Source organism: Pongo pygmaeus, chromosome 10, assembly GCF_028885625.2.
Source record: "Pongo pygmaeus isolate AG05252 chromosome 10, NHGRI_mPonPyg2-v2.0_pri, whole genome shotgun sequence".
Taxonomy (NCBI): domain Eukaryota; kingdom Metazoa; phylum Chordata; class Mammalia; order Primates; family Hominidae; genus Pongo; species Pongo pygmaeus.
In genome coordinates this window covers 12,757,830-12,777,602 of record NC_072383.2, presented here as the reverse complement: position 1 = coordinate 12,777,602, position 19,773 = coordinate 12,757,830, and the positions used below count along the sequence as shown (strand labels likewise).

The 19,773-nt window shown below is 38.8% G+C and overlaps 1 protein-coding gene across 2 annotated transcripts in view; it reads right to left on the bottom strand.

Moving 5' to 3' along the window:
• BORCS5 (BLOC-1 related complex subunit 5) overlaps positions 1–16,518 on the bottom strand; it is a 117,776-nt gene extending 101,258 nt beyond the window's left edge. Inside the window, exons 1-2 of one of the 2 annotated variants that reach the window (XM_054443748.2) lie at positions 16,330–16,518; positions 8,545–8,688 (exon numbers count right to left, since the gene is read on the bottom strand). In XM_054443748.2, coding sequence (XP_054299723.1) covers positions 8,545–8,688; position 16,330 — 145 coding nt within the window. In that variant the 5' untranslated portion in view covers positions 16,331–16,518. Of the gene's footprint in view, positions 1–8,544; positions 8,689–15,942 lie in introns of both variants that reach the window. The other variant, XM_054443747.2, reaches the window with a different exon arrangement.
• Positions 16,519–19,773: the final 3,255 nt, after the last annotated feature.

Below are 19,773 nucleotides of genomic sequence, written 5' to 3'. Positions count from 1 at the left end.
TCAGGAGTTCGAGACCAGCCTGACCAACATGGTAAAACCCCATCTCTACTAAAAATAAAAAAATTAGACAGGCATGGTGACGCACACCTGTAGTCTCAGCTACTCGGGAGGCTGAGGCACAAGAATCACTTGAACTGGAGAGGCAGAGGTTGTAGTGAGCTGAGATTGTGCCAGTGCACTCCCTCCTGGGCCACAGAGCGACTTTTTCTCAAAAAAAAAAAAGGAAGAAGAAGTGGGGGGTGAACGAAACCACACCATTGAAAGGTTCCTACATTTTACATGAAGTGATACAATAGTAATTCTAAATGAAGTATGATAAATATGAAGACCATATTGTAACCTCTAGAGCAACCACTAAAAAAATAACGCAAAGGAGTATAACTTAAAGAGCCAGAAAAGAAACTAAAATGGAATACGTACTAAAAAAATTTTTTTTTTAATGCAAGGAAGCAGGAAAGGAGTATGAAAGTAACCAAAAGCACACAGCACAAACAGAAAATGAAGAGCAAAATGGGAGACCTAAATCCAACCATATCAATTTACACACCAATTAAAAAGCAGATGATCAGTCTAAATACAAAAGCAAAACCCTACTATATGCTGTCTACAAGAGATGCCCTCTAAATATAAAGACATAAATCGATAAAAATAAGTAAAGAATAGTAAAAGGTATACTATGCAAATAGTAAGTGTAAGAAAGCTGGAGTGGCTATATTGATAGAAAACAAATTAGACTACAAGACAGGGGTAATAACACATAGGTAGGACATTTTCATAAAGATGGAAGGATCAATTTAATAATAATTAATGCATATATGCGTAATAATAGACTTTCAAAACACACAAAGTAGAAACCAATGGAATAAACAGAATAGACAAATTAACAAAAATGGCTGGATATTTGAATACCTCTCTTTCATTAAGTGATCAAATTAATGAAATAAATCAATATGCACACACATGATTTGAACACCATTTCTTGACCTAAGTGATATTTATAGAACACTACACCCATTAACTACAGAACACATTCTTTTCAAGTGTACATTACTTGCCTAAGAAGATCCAGTGTTTATTGAATAAATAAAATGAATAAATACATAATACACAAGTGGAAGATGGAACATGCTGAATTTAAAGTGACTATATGGACAAACAGAGCAAGACGTTGGACACACAGAACAAGGAGTTGAAGCTGGCCAGGTGCAGTGGCTCACACCTATAATCTCAGTGCTCTGGGAGGCCAGGATGGGAGGTCTGCTTGAGCCCAGGGCTTGAGACCAGCTTGGACAACAGAGTGACACCCCATCTCTAAATTTAAAAAAAAAAAAAATTAGCCAGGTGTGGTGCATCTGTGGCCCCAGCTCCTTGGGAGGCTGAGGTCGGAAGATCATTTGTGCCCGGGAGGTCAAGGCTGCAGTGAGCTATGATTGTGCCACCGCACTTCAGCCTGGATGACAGATCAAGACCCCATCTCAAAAAAAAAAAAAAAAAAGAAGCAAGGAAAAGAAAAAAAAGTTGAAGTTGATGACAGAGACTTACAATCATCTTAATGTCTACATTTCAGAACACTGAAAGCTCCTTAGAATCTTGTTTTTCCAAAAGAGCACTAGGCAAATGCTGTGCAGAAAGGAATAGAGACTAACGAGTAGATTAAAAAAAAAAACAAAAACAGAATACCACTGGGTGGGGAAGTATCATAAGCTAAAGGAAGGGAGTTTTAACAAGTGGGATAGAAACCTATGTTAAATACGGAAAAGAAGAGGGGGATGTGGACTGAGAAAAAAACTTCAAGCATGAAAAGAAAACACTAGTAATCCTCCAAAACAGCAAATATGGATGAAGTTACATATATGAGAGCCTGTCCAGGGGAACTTCCCAAATGGCAGAGGTATCAAGGATGCAGGGACAGCATGGAGCGGCCATGGAGTCAGTAAATTTGGCAGCAGAAATGAGAAAAGAGAAAGCGTGGTAGCCAGGAGGGCAACTAAATCGAAAGAAAGTGTTCGTCTTCTGTTTTTAAGATGGGAAGAGCTGTATATCTGAACAAGAGGAAAGAGGTCCACTAAGCTAGTTGCGAGACAAAAAGAGAAAAGGACAGGAGCAAAGTCCCAGCAAATGGAAAGAGTGAAACAGAATGGCATTAAGTTTCAAAGAAAGGCATGAATACCTTATCTGAGACTTAATGGAAAGAAACAAGAATGGATGCAGGCACACAGATTTATGGGAGTAAGGGAAAAGATGAGGGTGTTCTGGTGAGACAGCTTCACTTTCTCAATTGGTTGAAAGCAACCATTCACCTGGTACTTCCCACTCTTCTGAGTAAGGCTAACCCAATGCTGGTAAACAGCTATGTTTATTTTTGTTTTTGTTTTTACACACAACTCACACTTCTCTGAATAGCCATGTTTAAAAGCTTAACTGAAGAGCTATTACAAATAGAAACCTATAAAGTAATCAGGAATAAGTCATCAATCTTTCCAACATGGTATTTGGGGGAAAATATACTTAGGATTACACCTGGGTTTAGAGATTACCTTTAAGCCATTCAGAGAAGACTGTGGCTCTGATTAAGATACATTCTCTTGTCCCCTCCTTTGGCTGCCATTTTCCAATGCAATGATAAGGTCTGACAGCTGGTAGAGGCAGACATCTGATGAATGCAAAGGCTTTTATTTGTCCAGATGACAGAAGAATGTGAAGAAACTGGTCATTTGAAATCTAGCTCCATCATGCTCTCCTTATCACCCTTTTTCCATTGCTTCATTCTTCCCTAGCTACACTTTCAAGCTCCAGTTCTCAGTGTTCCGTGTGATTTGAAAGCTTTCACTGCTGTTCCATGAGATTTTGCTCCACTATGAAAAGCCCCAGGCTCCTTTTAATTATCAAAATCTACTTCACATGCATCATGTTCTTAACAACCAAACACCAAACTCCCAACAAAGCTGCTTAGTATCACTTCAGTATCTACACTGTATATGTTTGATCATCCTTGTTATAAACAAGGACAGCCCCTTCCATAGGCAGCAAGACAATCTCTTACGTTGTATCCAAGGTCAGTAACAAAAATGATAGATCGGTTGCAAAGAATGTCACATGCATGCATGTGTGTAAATATGCATATATTCATCTACTAAGAGTGAATAATTATTTTTGTAACTTTATATATAAAACATTAACCATATTACTTTTCTCTTGCAAATATTTCATTTCCTTAGAATGACATACAATAGAGTGGGATTCATTAAAAAATATGAGTGGTTGAATTTCAAGTAAGAAATCTATACAGGGTTTGTTAACTTCTTGGAATCTTGCTAACTTACATCAAATCTACTATTTTGCCTTTGTGTTCTGTCACGGCCATTTGTAGCTACTTTCTAATTTTCTAATCTTTCATTTCCTATAAAATGCTTTACATGTCAAAATAAATTACTAATTCAGACATTGCTGTCAAAAACAGAAATCCCTTTGATAAAAAAAGGAACAGATATTTGGATTATGGAGCATAAATTATACTCTGGTATATTTATGCAAAAGGGTTAAGGCCAAAGAAAGAATCTGCTTGCTTATTAAAAATGCAAACATTACCTCAGTCATACAAATAGCCCCAAACTCGCCCAGCCACTGCCTCTGCAGATCACCCACCAGCATTAGCATTACATCATATGACATTATGAAACAATAGTGAACTCTGTGTAATACTTGAATATATTGTTTTGAAAGAATAAACTGTCATTAAGTTGAATAAAAGCTTTCTGAAATCAAACCTGGGGGGTACAGCCTTCACTGTGTGGCCTTTTTACTATTTTGAGGAATGGCCTCATCCTGAAAGCAGCAAAGGGTTTAGAGATCAGAGTATAAAGGCGACAGTGATGCGTGGCCCCTGCAGCAGCCCGGCAGGCAGAGGGCAGGGCTTTTAATTATCAGGCAGAACAATGTCAAAGCAGGAGGCTCTGCAACAAATGCTGCACCTCAAAACCCAAACAACCTCATACCCACCACGCTAGTTCCTGTATATCCTAGTGATTTCTATAATGGGCTTTGCTAGAATTGGAAACTAAGTCTTATTCTATGTCCTGATGCAATCTTAAAATGTGCTATCACTTACAGCCATGTGACTTTAGACAATTAATTTAAGTTCTCTAGGCCTCAATATTTTAATCTATAAAAACGGAAAGAACAATAGCTATTATGTAGAAGCATGGGGGATAAGATACTATTATCATAATTATACTTATCATTTCCATCCCCTTTGCCTATCTTTCCTAATCACGGCCCAAGATGTTTCGTCTTCACAAGTGAAACATGAGCATCACCTTAAATGCTCACTGCCTTGTTGTTTGCTATAGTCTGGCCACAGCCACATGTTGTCATTTCTAGATTCACGCCATTCTCATCAAGTGGGGGTTAGGGTAGGGGGTATGAATTATAGAAACTATTTTCTACAGTATTTTTTAAAACTCAGGCCGGGCATGGTGGCTCATGCCTGTAGTCTTAGCAATTTGGGAGGCTAAGGTGGGAGGAGCACTGGAGTCCAGGAGCTCGAGACCAGCATGGGCAACATAGTGAGACCCTGTCTCTACAAAAAAAAAAAAAAAAAAAAAAAAATATATATATATATATATTTTTTTTTTTTTTTTTAATTAGCTGGGTGTGGTGGTGCACACTGTAGTCCCAGCTATTCTGGAAGCTGAGATGGGAGGATCGCTTGAGCCCAGGAGGTGGAGGCTGCAGTGAGCCATGATCTCATCTCTACCTTCCTTAACCAAATCCCGGATAACCTCTTCCTGTAATCTGCTCCTTACTAGCCTTCCTCCTTCCTCACCTATTCTCAATGTTCTTAATAACCAAGGCTCAAAGAGGTGGAAAAACAAAGCCAGACAACATAATAGTTGGTGGCAAAGTCCCAGTTAAAACTCATTTATCAATGCAACCAGGTCCAGTTGCATTGCATTAACTGCATCACATTAATTATTCACTTTTAGGGCACTCAGTGATGATTTATTTATTTTGAGACAGAGTCTTGCTCTGTTGCCCAGATTGGAGTGCAGTGATGCAATCTTGGCTCACTGAGACCTCCACCTCTTGGGCTCAAGCGATACTCCCACCTCAGCCTCCTGAGTAGCTGGAACTACAGGTGCCCACCACCATGCCCAGCTAAGTTTTGTATTTTTTTGTAGAGACAGGGTTTTGCCATGTTGGCCAGGCTAGTCTCAAACTCCTGCGCTCAGGTGATCCAACCGCCTTGGCCTTGCAAAGTGCTAGGATTACAGGCGTGAGCCACCATGGCCAGCCCTCAGTGATGACTTCAAATCTGAGGTTAGCTTCCCTTAACACCAAGTCTTCTCCTAGATACTTCCCCTACTACTGATTATCATAAAACAAATTACAGTTGATCCTTCAGCAACAACGTGGGTCTGAACCACATGGGTCCACTTATATGTGGATTTTCTTCTGCCTCTGCCACCCCTAAGACAGCAAAACTAACTCCTCCTTTTCCTCCTTCTCGGCCTACTCAACGTGAAGACAATGATGAAGATTTTTCTGATGATCTACTTCCACTTAATGAATAGTTAATATACTTTCTCTTCCTTATAATTTTCTTTTTCTTTTTTTTTTTGAGACCAAGTCTCACTCTGTCACCCAGGCTGGAGTGCAGTGGCATGATCTCGGCTCACTGCAACCTCTGCCTCCCAGGTTCAAGCGATTCTTGTGCCTCAGCCTCCCAAGTAGCTGGGACTACAGCTGCACGCCACCACACCCAACTAATTTTTGTATTTTTAGTAGAGATGGGGTGTCACCATGGTGGCCAGGCTGATCTCGAATTCCTGAACTGAAGCGATCCATCCTCCTCGGCCTCCCAAAGTACTAGGATTACAGGCATGAGTCACTGTGCCTGGCCTTCCTTATAATTTTCTTAATACATTTTCTCTTCTCTAGTTTACTTTATTGTAATAATATAGTATATAATAACATATAACACAAAAGATGTGTTAATCAACTGTTTATGCTATCAGTAAGGCCTCTAGTAAACAGAAGGCTATTAGTAGTTAAGTTTTGGCTAAGTTGAAAGTTATATGCAGAATTTTTTTTTTTTTTTCTGAGATGGAGTTTCACTCTTGTTGCCCAAGCTGGAATGCAGTGGTACAGTCTCAGCTCACTGCAACCTCCATCTCCTGGTTCTAGCAATTCTCCTGCCTCAGCCTCCCAAGTAGCTGGGTTTACAGGTGCGCACCACCACACCCAGCTAATTTTTTTTTTTTTTTTTTTTTTTTTTTTGGAGATGGAGTCTCGCTCTGTCACCCAGGCTGGAGTGCAGTGGCACAATCTTGGCTCACTGAAAGCTCCACCTCCCAGGTTCATGCCATTCTCCTGCCTCAGCCTCCCAAGTAGCTGGGACTACAGGCACCCACCACCACACCTGGCTAATTATTTTTGTACTTTTAGTAGAGACGGGGTTTCACTGTGTTAGCCAGGATGGTCTTGATCTCCTGACCTTGTGATCCACCCGCCTTGGCCTCCCAAAGTGCTGGGATTATAGGCATGAGCCACAGCGGCTGGCTGGCTTTTTTTTTTTTTTTTTTTTTTGAGACAGGATCTCACTCTGTCACCTAGGCTGAAGTGTACTGACATGACTACTGCTCACTGCACCCTTGACCTTCTGGGCTCAAGCGATCCTCCTACATCAGCTTCCCAACTAGCTGGGATGACAGGTATGTGCCACCATTCCTGGCTAATTTTTTGTATTATCTGTTGAGACAGAGTCTCATTGTGTTGCCCAGGCTGGTCTTGAACTCTAGGACTCAAGTGATCCTCCTGCCTCAGCCTCCCAAAGTGCTCGAATTAGAGGTGTGAGCCACCATGCCCTACTATTGTTAGCTTCTTTAGAGAATCACATTATTCCTCAAAATCATGAAAACTAAGATGAGTAGGCCGCACAAGGTGGCTCATGCCTGTAATCCCAGCACTTTGGGAGGCTGAGGCGGGTGGATCACCTGAGGTCAGGAGTTCGAGACCAGCCTGGCCAACATGGTGAAACCCCATCTCAACTAAAAATAAAAAATAAATTAAAAAATTTAGCTTGGCGTGGTGGCAGGCATCTGTAATCCCAGCTACTTCAGGAGGCTGAGGCAGGAGAATCGCTTGAACCTGGGAGGCGGAGGTTGCAGTGAGCCCAGATCACGCCATTGCACTCCAGCTTGGGTGACAGAGCAAAACTCTAAAAAAAAAAAAAAAAAAAGATGAGTAACAGGATATAATGTGTTATTTTACTTAAGAGCCAGAATGTTTACCAAAGTCTAACTCTCAGGCCTGTAGGGAAGAAATTGATTAGGAGATATACCTAATGTAAATGACGAGTTAATGGGTGCAGCACACCAACATCGCACATGTATACATATGTAACAAACCTGCAGGTTGTGCACATGTACACTAAAACTTAACGTATAATAATAAAAAAACAACAAAAAAGAAATTGAAAGCTTGTATTTCCTTATCTATGAAACAGATGAAGCACTGGTAAGAATAAGACAATATATGGATCATCTATAAAGCACCATTTGTTTTTGTTTTCTAAATAGTGTGGAACAGTGTAATATAGGATTTGACATCAATGAAGAAGGTTCAAGTTCAACCTCTCTATATGCCAGCTGCCTTATAAAAGGCTTATAAGAAGCTTATCTTACCCCGATCATTGAAACACATTTAATGATGTAAGAATTAAAGGGATGATATGTGTATGAGGAGGGGCATTTTAATACAAATAGCTATGTAAATGTAAGATGTTTTACACTGTATTATACCAAGTTAAGTAAACCAGGGCCTTATGCTCATTATTTCCTAATCTTTGGTGGGGGTGAGGGATGAGGGAACTAAAGGACTCTTACAGCAGAAACACCAGTTAATATAAAATCATCTCCACTACTTAATAGAGATACGAAAATAATGAAGTTGTGGCGTTCGTGTCAAAAGGTAGCTACCACAATATATGCTAATTGGGTGGGTAATCTCTCTTCTCAAACACACACTCTCATATAAAACTGCCGCCAGGATTAATTACAAGCATATCAGTAGTGATAGAGATTTTCATCTATGGATCTGAACTAGTCTACCCACTGTCCAGATCACAAATAAGAATGAAAATCTTTCCATGGGAATATAACAAGAAGGGCCATTTCCAACCCCATTCATTCACTTACTCAGTCCCTATCTTATACCAGATTATATTTCAAGTGCTGGGAATTCAACAGTGAGCAAAAGAGAAAATATCTGCCATCATGGAGCTCACATTCTAGCAGAGAAATATAGACAGTAAACATATTTGCAATAGGTCAATGATAATTAAGTGCTATAGAGAAAAACAGGTAGGGAAAGGGGCTGCAATTTTAATTAGGGAAATCAAGAAAGGCTTCACTGAGAAGACGCCATTTAAGCAAAGACCTAAAGGAGATAAGAGAGCAAGATACATGGATACGTAGAGAGAAAGTAGTAGAGCTACACCAACCTCTCCAGCAAGTTCAGATAAAACAAAATGCAATCCTTTACCTTTCAAAAGGGGCTGGAAGGTTGGAATCTCCTGCAACTTGATGACGTCGGGATCGTTGCTGACGTTCCGTGAGGCCTGGGAGCCCTGAGCTACAACCACAATATCATCCATCTTGGCTCTATGCTTGGCTGGTGAAGGAGTCACTGAAAATAAAGTTACACTGCTTAGGAGATGCATATTAGTTAGGCACCTCTGCCTCACCAAAGCAGTTTTTGGTGTAGTGATTAAAAAGAATAATTTTATACAATGTAGCTATCTGGCAGTTGGGGTTGGGGTGGTGGGGATGAATTATAGAAACTGTTTTCTATAGTATTTTTAAAAACTCAGGCTGGAGCCAGGCACGGTGGCTTATGCATATAATCTTAGCACTTTGGGAAGCCAAGGCGGGCGGATCACCTGAGGTCAGGAGTTCGAAACCAGCCTGGCCAACATGGCGAAACCCTGTCTCTACTAAAAACACAAAAATTAGCGGGGCGTGGTGGTGGGTGCCTGTAATCCCAGCTACTCAGGAGGCTGAGGCAGGAGAATCACTTGAGCCCGAGAGGCGGAGGTTGCAGTGTGCCAAGATCTTGCCACTGCACTCAAGTCTGGGCAACAGAGTGAGACTCTGTCTCAAAAACAAAAAAAAAACAAAAAAAAACGCCACCTCAGGCTGGGTGCGGTGGCTCATGCCTGTAATCTCAGCACTTTGAGAGGCTGAGTGGGAGGATCGCCGGAGTCCAGGAGTTCAAGACCAACCTGGGCAACATAGTGAGACCCTATCTCTAAAAAAAAAAATTTCTTTTAATTAGTCAGATGTGGTGGAGCACACTGTAGTCCCAGCTACTCAGGAAGCTGAGATGGGAGGATCACTTGAGCCTAGGAGGTCAAGACCACAGTAAGCCATGATCACACCACTGCATGGGTAAGACAGCAAGAGTCTCAAAAAACAAAACAACAACAACAACAAAAACCCTCAGACATTACAGGATTTTATTTTGAGGCATAGCCTTGCTTTGTCGCCAGGCTGGAGTACAGTGGTGCAATCTCGGCTCACTGCAACCTCCACCTCCTGGGTTCAAGCAATTCTCTTGCCTCAGCTTCCTGAGTAGCTAGAACAACAGGCACGCACCACCACATCTGGCTAATTTTTGTATTTTTAGTAGAGATGGGGTTTCACCATATTGGCCAGGCTGGTCTCAAACTCCTGACCTTGTGATCCACCCACCTCGGCCTCCCAAAGTGCTGGAATTATGGGTGTGAGCCACCGCGCCCAGCCCATTACAGGATTATATAACATGAATGAACTTGTTTCATAACTAAACATTTTCTTTTTCAGCACACAAAAGTATAGGCAGATTGTTTTTACTTTCTCCTTAATTCTCCTGATATCTTGATATATATATATAGATATAGATATATGGATATATATATGGATACAGATATATGGATATATATATATGGATATAGATATATGGATATACATATGGATACAGATATATGGATATACATATGGATACAGATATATGGATATACATATGGATACAGATATATGGATATACATATGGATACAGATATATGGATATACATATGGATACAGATATATGGATATACATATGGATACAGATATATGGATATACATATGGATACAGATATATGGATATACATATGGATACAGATATATGGATATACATATGGATACAGATATATGGATATACATATGGATACAGATATATGGATATACATATGGATACAGATATATGGATATACATATGGATATAGATATATGGATATACATATGGATATAGATATATGGATATACATATGGATATAGATATATGGATATACATATGGATATAGATATATGGATATACATATGGATATAGATATATGGATATACATATGGATATAGATATATGGATATACATATGGATATAGATATATGGATATACATATGGATATAGATATATGGATATACATATGGATAGAGATATATGGATATATATATGGATAGAGATATATGGATATACATATGGACATATATATGGATATATATATGGACATATATATGGATATATATATATGGATATATATATGGATGATATATATGGATATATATATGGATATACATATATGGATATATATGGATATACATATATGGATATATATGGATATATATATGGGGATATATATATGGATATATATGGGGATATATATATGGATATATATATGGGGATATATATATGGATATACATATGGGGATATATATATGGATATACATATGGGGATATATATATGGATATACATATGGGGATATATATATGGATATACATATGGAGATATATATATGGATATACATATGGAGATATATATGGATATACATATGGAGATATATATATGGATATACATATGGAGATATACATGGATATATATATATGGATATATATATATGGATATATATATGGATATATATACGGATATATATACGGATATATATGGATATATATATGGATATATATGGATATATACGGATATATATGGATATATATGGATATATATGGATATATATATGGATGTATATATGGATGTATATATGGATGTATATATAGATGGAGATATATGGATGTATATATGGATGGAGATATATGGATGTATATATATATGGATATATATATGATATATAGATATCGGGATATATATGGATATATAGATATCGGGATATATATATGGATATATAGATATCGGGATATATATATGGATATATAGATATCGGGATATATATATATGGATATATATATCGGGATATATATATATGGATATATATATCGGGATATATATATATGGATATATATATCGGGATATATATATATGGATATATATGAGATATATATGATATATATATCCCTATCATATATATGATATATATGAGATATATATCCCTATCATATATATGATATATATGAGATATATATCCCTATCATATATATGATATATATGAGATATATATCCCTATCATATATATGATATATATGAGATATATATCCCTATGATATATATGAGATATATATCCCTATGATATATATGAGATATATATCCCTATGATATATATGAGATATATATCCCTATGATATATATGAGATATATATCCCTATGATATATATGAGATATATATCCCTATGATATATATGATATATATATCCCTATGATATATATGATATATATGATATATATCCCTATGATATATATGATATATATGAGATATATATCCCTATGATATATATGAGATATAGATCCCTATGATATATATGATATATATGAGATATAGATCCCTATCATGTATATGATATATATGAGATATAGATCCCTATCATGTATATGATATATATGAGATATAGATCCCTATCATGTATATGATATATATGAGATATAGATCCCTATCATGTATATGATATATATGAGATATAGATCCCTATCATGTATATGATATATATGAGATATAGATCCCTATCATGTATATGATATATATGAGATATATATCCCTATCATGTATATGATATATATGAGATATATATCCCTATCATGTATATGATATATATGAGATATTATCCCTATCATATATGATATATATGAGATATTATCCCTATCATATATGATATATATGATATATATATCCCTATCATATATATGATATATATGATATATATATCCCTATCATATATATGATATATATGATATATATGATATATATATCCCTATCATATATATGATATATATGATATATATGATATATATATCCCTATCATATATATGATATATATGATATATATGATATATATATCCCTATCATATATATGATATATATGATATATATGATATATATATCCCTATCATATATATGATATATATGATATATATATCCCTATCATATATATGATATATATGATATATATATCATATATATGATATATATATCCCATATATATGATATATATGATATATATATCCCATATATATGATATATATGATATATATATCCCATATATATGATATATATGATATATATATCCCATATATATGATATATATGATATATATATCCCATATATATGATATATATGATATATATATCCCATATATATGATATATATGATATATATATCCCATATATATGATATATATGATATATATATCCCATATATATGATATATATGATATATATATCCCATATATATGATATATATGATATATATATCCCATATATATGATATATATGATATATATATCCCATATATATGATATATATGATATATATATCCCATATATATGATATATATGATATATATATCCCATATATATGATATATATGATATATATATCCCATATATATGATATATATGATATATATATCCCATATATATGATATATATGATATATATATCCCATATATATGATATATATCATATATATATCCCATATATATGATATATATCATATATATATCCCATATATATGATATATATCATATATATATCCCATATATATGATATATATCATATATATATCCCATATATATGATATATATCATATATATATCCCATATATGATATATATCATATATATATCCCATATATATGATATATATCATATATATATCCCATATATATGATATATATCATATATATATCCCATATATATGATATATATCATATATATATCCCATATATGATATATATCATATATATCCCATATATCCCATATATGATATATATGATATATATATCCCTATCATATATATGATATATATGATATATATATCCCTATCATATATATGATATATATGATATATATATCCCTATCATATATATGATATATATGATATATATATCCCTATCATATATATGATATATATGATATATATATCCCTATCATATATATGATATATATGATATATGTATCCCTATATATATATATATCACTATTTCTAAAATGAGAAATAAAGGGTACAAAATTTAACTGTGACTTGCCCAAAGTCAGCAGTGCTAGACAGTTAGGAAAGGAATTAGAGGTCTACAAGTTATTGGTACACAAGGCCTCTGTGACACTGGAGTTGCAAAGCTGTCTATCCACCCTACCACATCAAGCCAGCTATGTTTAGTAAGTCCAGGAAAAAACCCTGTTCTCAATCCCCAAATGACTAGCCTATTCCTGAGGCTTCAGCCTCCTCTTTTTTTTTTTTTTTTTTTTTTTTTTAAGTCAAGGTGGCTGGGCACGGTGGCTCACGCCTGTAATCCCAGCACTTTGGGAGGCCAAGGCAGGTGGATCACTTGAGGTCAGGAGTTCGAGATCAGCCTGTCCAACATGGTGAAACCCTATCTCTACTAAAAATACAAAAATTAGCCAGGCATCCCTATAATCCCAGCTACTTGGGAGGCTGAGGCATGAGAATTGCTTGAATCCGGGAGGCAGAGGTTGCAGTGAGCCAAGATCATGCCACTGCACTCCAGCCTAGGCGACAGTGAGACTCTGTCTCAAAAAAAAAAAAAAAAAAAAAAAAAAAAAGAGTCAAGTCTCACTACGTCGCCCAGGCTGGATTTAAACTCCTGGGCTCCAGCACTCCTCCCACCTGGGCCTGAGTAGCTAGGACTACAGCCCCCTCACTCTTAAAATTATAGCATTAGTCCAGGGCAAAAATAGCCAGTAAGTCCATTCTAGGCTGAGGCAGAAATCAGAAATTTGGGGGACAAAGAGGGAGATCAATTCAGGTTCCTTGGGAGAAAGCAATCCATTTGGAGGGAAGTGATTCAAATTATAAAGGACTCCTCAGACCAAGAAATCATCCTCTCCCCCAGATATCTTCCAGACTGGGGCAAGAATGAATCTTTAAAGTGTTTTATGCTCTAGAAGGTAATATTCCCAGGCTGATTATAGTCATATCTCAAAGGTTAATCCAGGGATGCCATAGAACTGCTCTGCCTCCTAGGAGCTCATCTCCAGAGGCTTGGCATTCACTCTTCTAGAAAAATCTCTGCTGCTTTTATTTCTTTTCAAGAAATACTTATTTACCTGTTTTGGTAATTTACCTAACATTTTACAAAAGCCATGCCAGAAATCTTTCCTGCTATAAATTGTGATTCCTCCTTCCCCAGATGCCAGAGGAAAGGGGACTTCAAAACACTCTAGCTAGCCTCTACTACCTTATCTGTAAAATGGGATTACTGCAAAAATTATATGTAAATGTATGTAAAGTACTTGGCACAGGGGAATAGGCAAATTCTAACATCGGAAATGTTCGAATGCTGTTGGTTCATGGGCAAGAAAACAAATTAAAAAGATGCCACACCGCTTCCCCCCAAAATATGTTTCTGCCCTGCCATAGAGGCAAGAACGTCAAAAAGGTCGCAATTATTATATTTCTTATAACAGATATGACACTCTGGCCCTTCCAAGGAAATAGAAAAACGTAGCAAAGCTAGTAGATGCTGCTCACCATTCAAAGCTGCCCCAATCCAGTCCCCAGAATGTAGGTCTGAACTAGTCTTGAAAGTCACACCTTAAAGTGAAACACCCTTAGATCTATTAGCTTGCCTATTTCTGAATTACAGATCCTATCAAGAACAGAGAACTTCTAAAATCGAGGACTCTTTTTAGGCCCCAGATTAAACCAATTTGCATTAGCAACCCCGGAGCTTAACCAAAACACTCCCAGCTGTCCTAGCGTGTGGGTAACAAAAAAAGCAGCAAATGGTCCTCAATTAAACATCAGCTGCTTTATTTATTTATTGAACACTCACTGTATTGCAAACACAATAATCCTCCCATTCTTGTCTCAAACGCTTAGAGAAATATAGAAATCATGGACAGAGAACAACAATGGAAAACACCAGAGCCTGCTGTCTGGCCAACCTCTACAAGATTAGAAAAGGGACCAAGACACCTTCTGAGAAGAAAAAGCTGTTTCTGGAGACCTTTGCACTCAAGGGTTCAAAGCAAGTGGACACCTATCACATATCCCTTCAGAAAAGGAACCTCTAATACCCGTTTTTAAGAAACAGACTGTTCTTAGAGGTCCTATAATCCATCCACTGTGTGAGCCAAATCTCACTACATCAGCCATGAGCACTAGAGCCAAAAATTAATTAGCTCGTCTTTTAAACAGTAGGCTGTAGCTGGGAGAAACGGCTGTTTTGAAAATAAATAAGGGCACCGGCGCCCACGCTGGCTTAGCTTGCAGTCACAGGCACTTCCATCAGGGGAATCGAGGCCAGGACAGATGGTGACTTTTTTTTTTTCCTAGTAGCATGGTGAGGGCTTTTTCTGTGCGTTCCCGTCCGCAGTCCCTGACCCCACTAGTCTGGGAGGCAGCCCGCTCTGCAAGCGGACAGGGCGGGCTGGAGGAGGGTGGGAGGTTAGGACACCGACCTGAGGAGTTCAGATCGTTGGGTCGGCTCTCGGCCTCGGAGCTCTGCTCACTGCCCATGGTGCCGGCAGCGGCGGCAGCAGAAGAACGGCGGGCCGGGCTGTCACCGCTCCGGCGGCGGGCGACAGGGCAGGGGCCAGGGACCGGGACGGGGAGGCAAGGCAGAGTCTGGGCGCCGCAGCGAGGCTAATGTGTGGGGCTGACGCGTCCAGCCCACGCAGGGGCCTGGGCGGCGGGAGAAGGAGAGGCCCTATTTGGGGAACAGAAACGCAAGGAGGCGCGGCGCGAATGCACACGGCTCGCCCTCCTTCTTTCCGGGAGTCCCAAGAGCCCAGATGACACTGGCTTTGCCGCACCTGCGGCCGGCGGGCGGCGCCGCCTTCACTCACTGGTTCTCGCGCCGCAAGCTCGCTCCTTCCGGGACGCAGATAGGCGGTGCCGGCTACGCCCGACCGTCAGTTCCGGATTAGGAGGCCCCGCCCCCGGCCCGTGGGAGGGGCGGAGAGACCCGCTTCTGCGACTCAGGGCGATGCCACCTTAAAGGGCTTGACCTCCTCGAAGCCATAACTGTCGAAAAGGGTAAGCCCTTTCCTGTTGTAATGATGCGTCACCTTTAAAACACCACCCACACTATTAAGCTCTTCAATACCCACATGTGACAACAACTTTACAAAATAGTTATTTTTAACCCTGTTTTACAGATGGAGAAAGAGACGCTAGATAGACCCAGGATTCGAACCCACAACAGCTTGGATGCACAGCTCATTTTTAATTCTGAAGAGCTGGGAGTTTAGCAGTGGACGACCAAACAAAAAAATACCAGAAGACGGTGAAAGCAGCAGCTGGAAATGAGAGAAAAATTAAGAAATAGAAAATACTGTTTCATGTTATTAGGGAGTGCACGTCTTTAAAGAGAAGAACCTTTTTGGCTAGGCGCTTTCTGGGGACCTTGACAGTTATCAACAAGTCACTCTGAAACTAACAAAAGGTGAGGAGGGAGTAATCCAGAAAGGCAACTGCCATTTTTGCTAGGGCAAGAAAGTAGACCTAGCAATGCAATGCCATCAAGGAGTTAGCTGGCTCTGGAGTTCTCCGAACTTTGCAACTCATTTTATATTACATTGTTTGCGTCAAGAAATTTCAAGTAAATGCCTTGAGGTTTTATATGCATAAAATGTAGTCTCTGGCAGGGCGGGGTGGCTCACGCCTGTAATCCCAGCACTTTGGGAGGCCGAGGCGGGTGGATCACGAGGTCAGGAGATAAAGACCATCCTGGCTAACATGGTGCAACCCCGTCTCTACTAAAAAATACAAAAAAATTAGCCGGGCGTGGTGGTGGGCGCCTGTAGTCCCAGCTACTCGGGAGGCTGAGACAGGAGAATGGCGTGAACCCGGGAGGCGGAGCTTGCAGTGAGCCGAGATCGCGCCACTGCACTCCAGCCTGGGCGACAGAGCGACACTCCGTCTCAAAAAAAAAAAATGTAGTCTCAGAAGAAGTGTCAAGTTGACTAAATGATTTTTAAGTCCTTTCCACGCTACTATATCACAATAATTTCCCCTATTTTACCTTATTTAATTTTCACAACAACCCTGCAGCCTGTAAGTAGGTGACTCCTCCATGGTCAGCAGGTGGTAAGTGGTCGAACTATTTAGGACTGTTTGATGCTCTTTCCTCTGCTCACCATTGCAATACAATGAGAAAAATGCAAATGAATCTAAGTACAGTGTTCTCTGGGAATATGAGGATAGAACTAAAAACTGCCTGAGAGATCAGGGCAGGCTTCTAGAAAGTTGTGTCTGACTAGTCTTGAGGTTTACATAAACCACACCAGGCTGATGGGACTGGGAAGGGCCCACTAAGCAGTGAGACCGTTCCCTTTTGGAGAGTCCTTGCTTCCCCTCCCAGATTTCCCCTTTGAGGGGAAGGTGAGAGAGGAGGTAAAAGGGTGAGGAATGGAGAATAACTCATTCTGGTTCTTGTTTCCCCTTTTCCACATAAAAGTATATTTGCCTTGTGTTCCATACACCAGTCCATACTGATGTGATGGTGTTTTTTATGCTTCCTTTTGGATAAACATTTCATTCTTAAAAGGATATTCTGTTGCATCAACTGATGAATGGATAAATAAAGTGTGGTAATCATGGAATATTTATTCAGCCAAAATGAGGGAAGGATGAAATCATACTGATACATGCTACAACACAGAGTAACCTTGACAACATTATTCAATATGAAAAAGGCCTGCCAGGCCGGGCGCGGTGGCTCACGCCTGTAATCCCAGCGCTTTGGGAGGCTGAGGCAGGCAGATCACAGGGTCAGGAGACTGAGACCATCCTGGCTGACAAGGTGAAACCCTGTCTCTACTAAAAATACAAAAAAATTAGCCGGGCGTGGTGGCGGGCACCTATAGTCCCAGCTACTCGGGAGGCTGAGGCAGGAGAATCGCTTGAACCCAGAAGGCAGAGCTTGCAGTGAGCAGAGATCGCACCACTGCACTCCAGCCTGGGTGACAGAGCAAAGACTCCGTCTCAAAAAAAGCCTGTCACAAAAGACCACATATTGTAGATTCCATTTATATGAAATGTCCAGGAGAAGCACTACAGAGAGAGAAATATATTAATGTTGCCTAAGGCCGAGGAGGGGTGGGTGGAAGGGAAATGTAGACTATTATTGGGTATGGGGTTTCTTTCTGGGGTTGATGAAAATGTTCTAAAATTGTAATGATGAATGCACAACTCTGAATATATGAAAAACCACTGTAGAGTACACTTTACCAGGGTAAATTGTATGGTATACGAATTCCATATCCATAAAGCTATATTCAGAAAAAGAACATATGAAGATAAAATTCCTTCCTTCACTGGCTTAACATTTCTTGGGAACCTGAAATGTTCTAGGCACTTGGTACACGCTAAGAATAAAAAATTCAACAAGGTCCAGTCCCTGTACTTAGGAAGCTTACAGTCTGGTGGCAAGAAAATTAAATGAGCATTTATATAACATAAGGAGTCTGCTGGAAGAGCTTTATAGCTAGGAAACATTTGAGATTGATGTCTTTTAGCACCTTTAAAATCCCTTCTACGTGAGCAGCAAACTGTGTTATTGTATATGTAATAACTAGCAATTGAACAGCCTTTTTGAGTTTACAGGTCTGCAGGTCTATATGTTAGACCTGCATAAAAAGGTCTATATTATGATCTGCGTATAAAGTAGATAACACTTTCCTAATTTTACAGAAAAGTTAAGTGTTTTATTCTTGGTCACACAACCAGTAAGTGATAAAACCAGGATTCACGTTTTTAAAACTCATCATGCCTCTGTCCACTCCAGACTGACTCCTCTTCCCGTGTCTTCATATGACCTGGTACTCCCCTCCAACCAGGCTCCCAAGCCAGAAGCCTGCTTACTGTCAGCACCACATCCAACCAATCGTTGTGTCCTGGAGAGCCTCTCCTCTTAATTTCTCCTCTATCTGCATGCCCATTTCAGGGCCTTATCACTTCCGTTTCTTGGAAGAGAGGCCTCTGGCCTCCCGTCCTTCAATCCATCCCTCCTGTGGCAGGTAGAGATAATTTTCTAGAATATTAATTAGGTCTCTGGACCTGTCACTGCCCTACAAAAAACCTTCAGGAACTCCCCATGCCTTTAGGATAAAGTTTAAGATTTAACATATGAAAACCTTCCTGCTCTGACCTAGCCTCTCTCTCTATTCTTCTGAGTACACTGGTAACCTTACTAACAGGCTGAATTTCCTGTGGTCATGCAGTTTCCTGTTCCTGAAATATTCAGCCTTTTCCTCCTCATCTGCTAATAACTTCATTCTTCAATAATT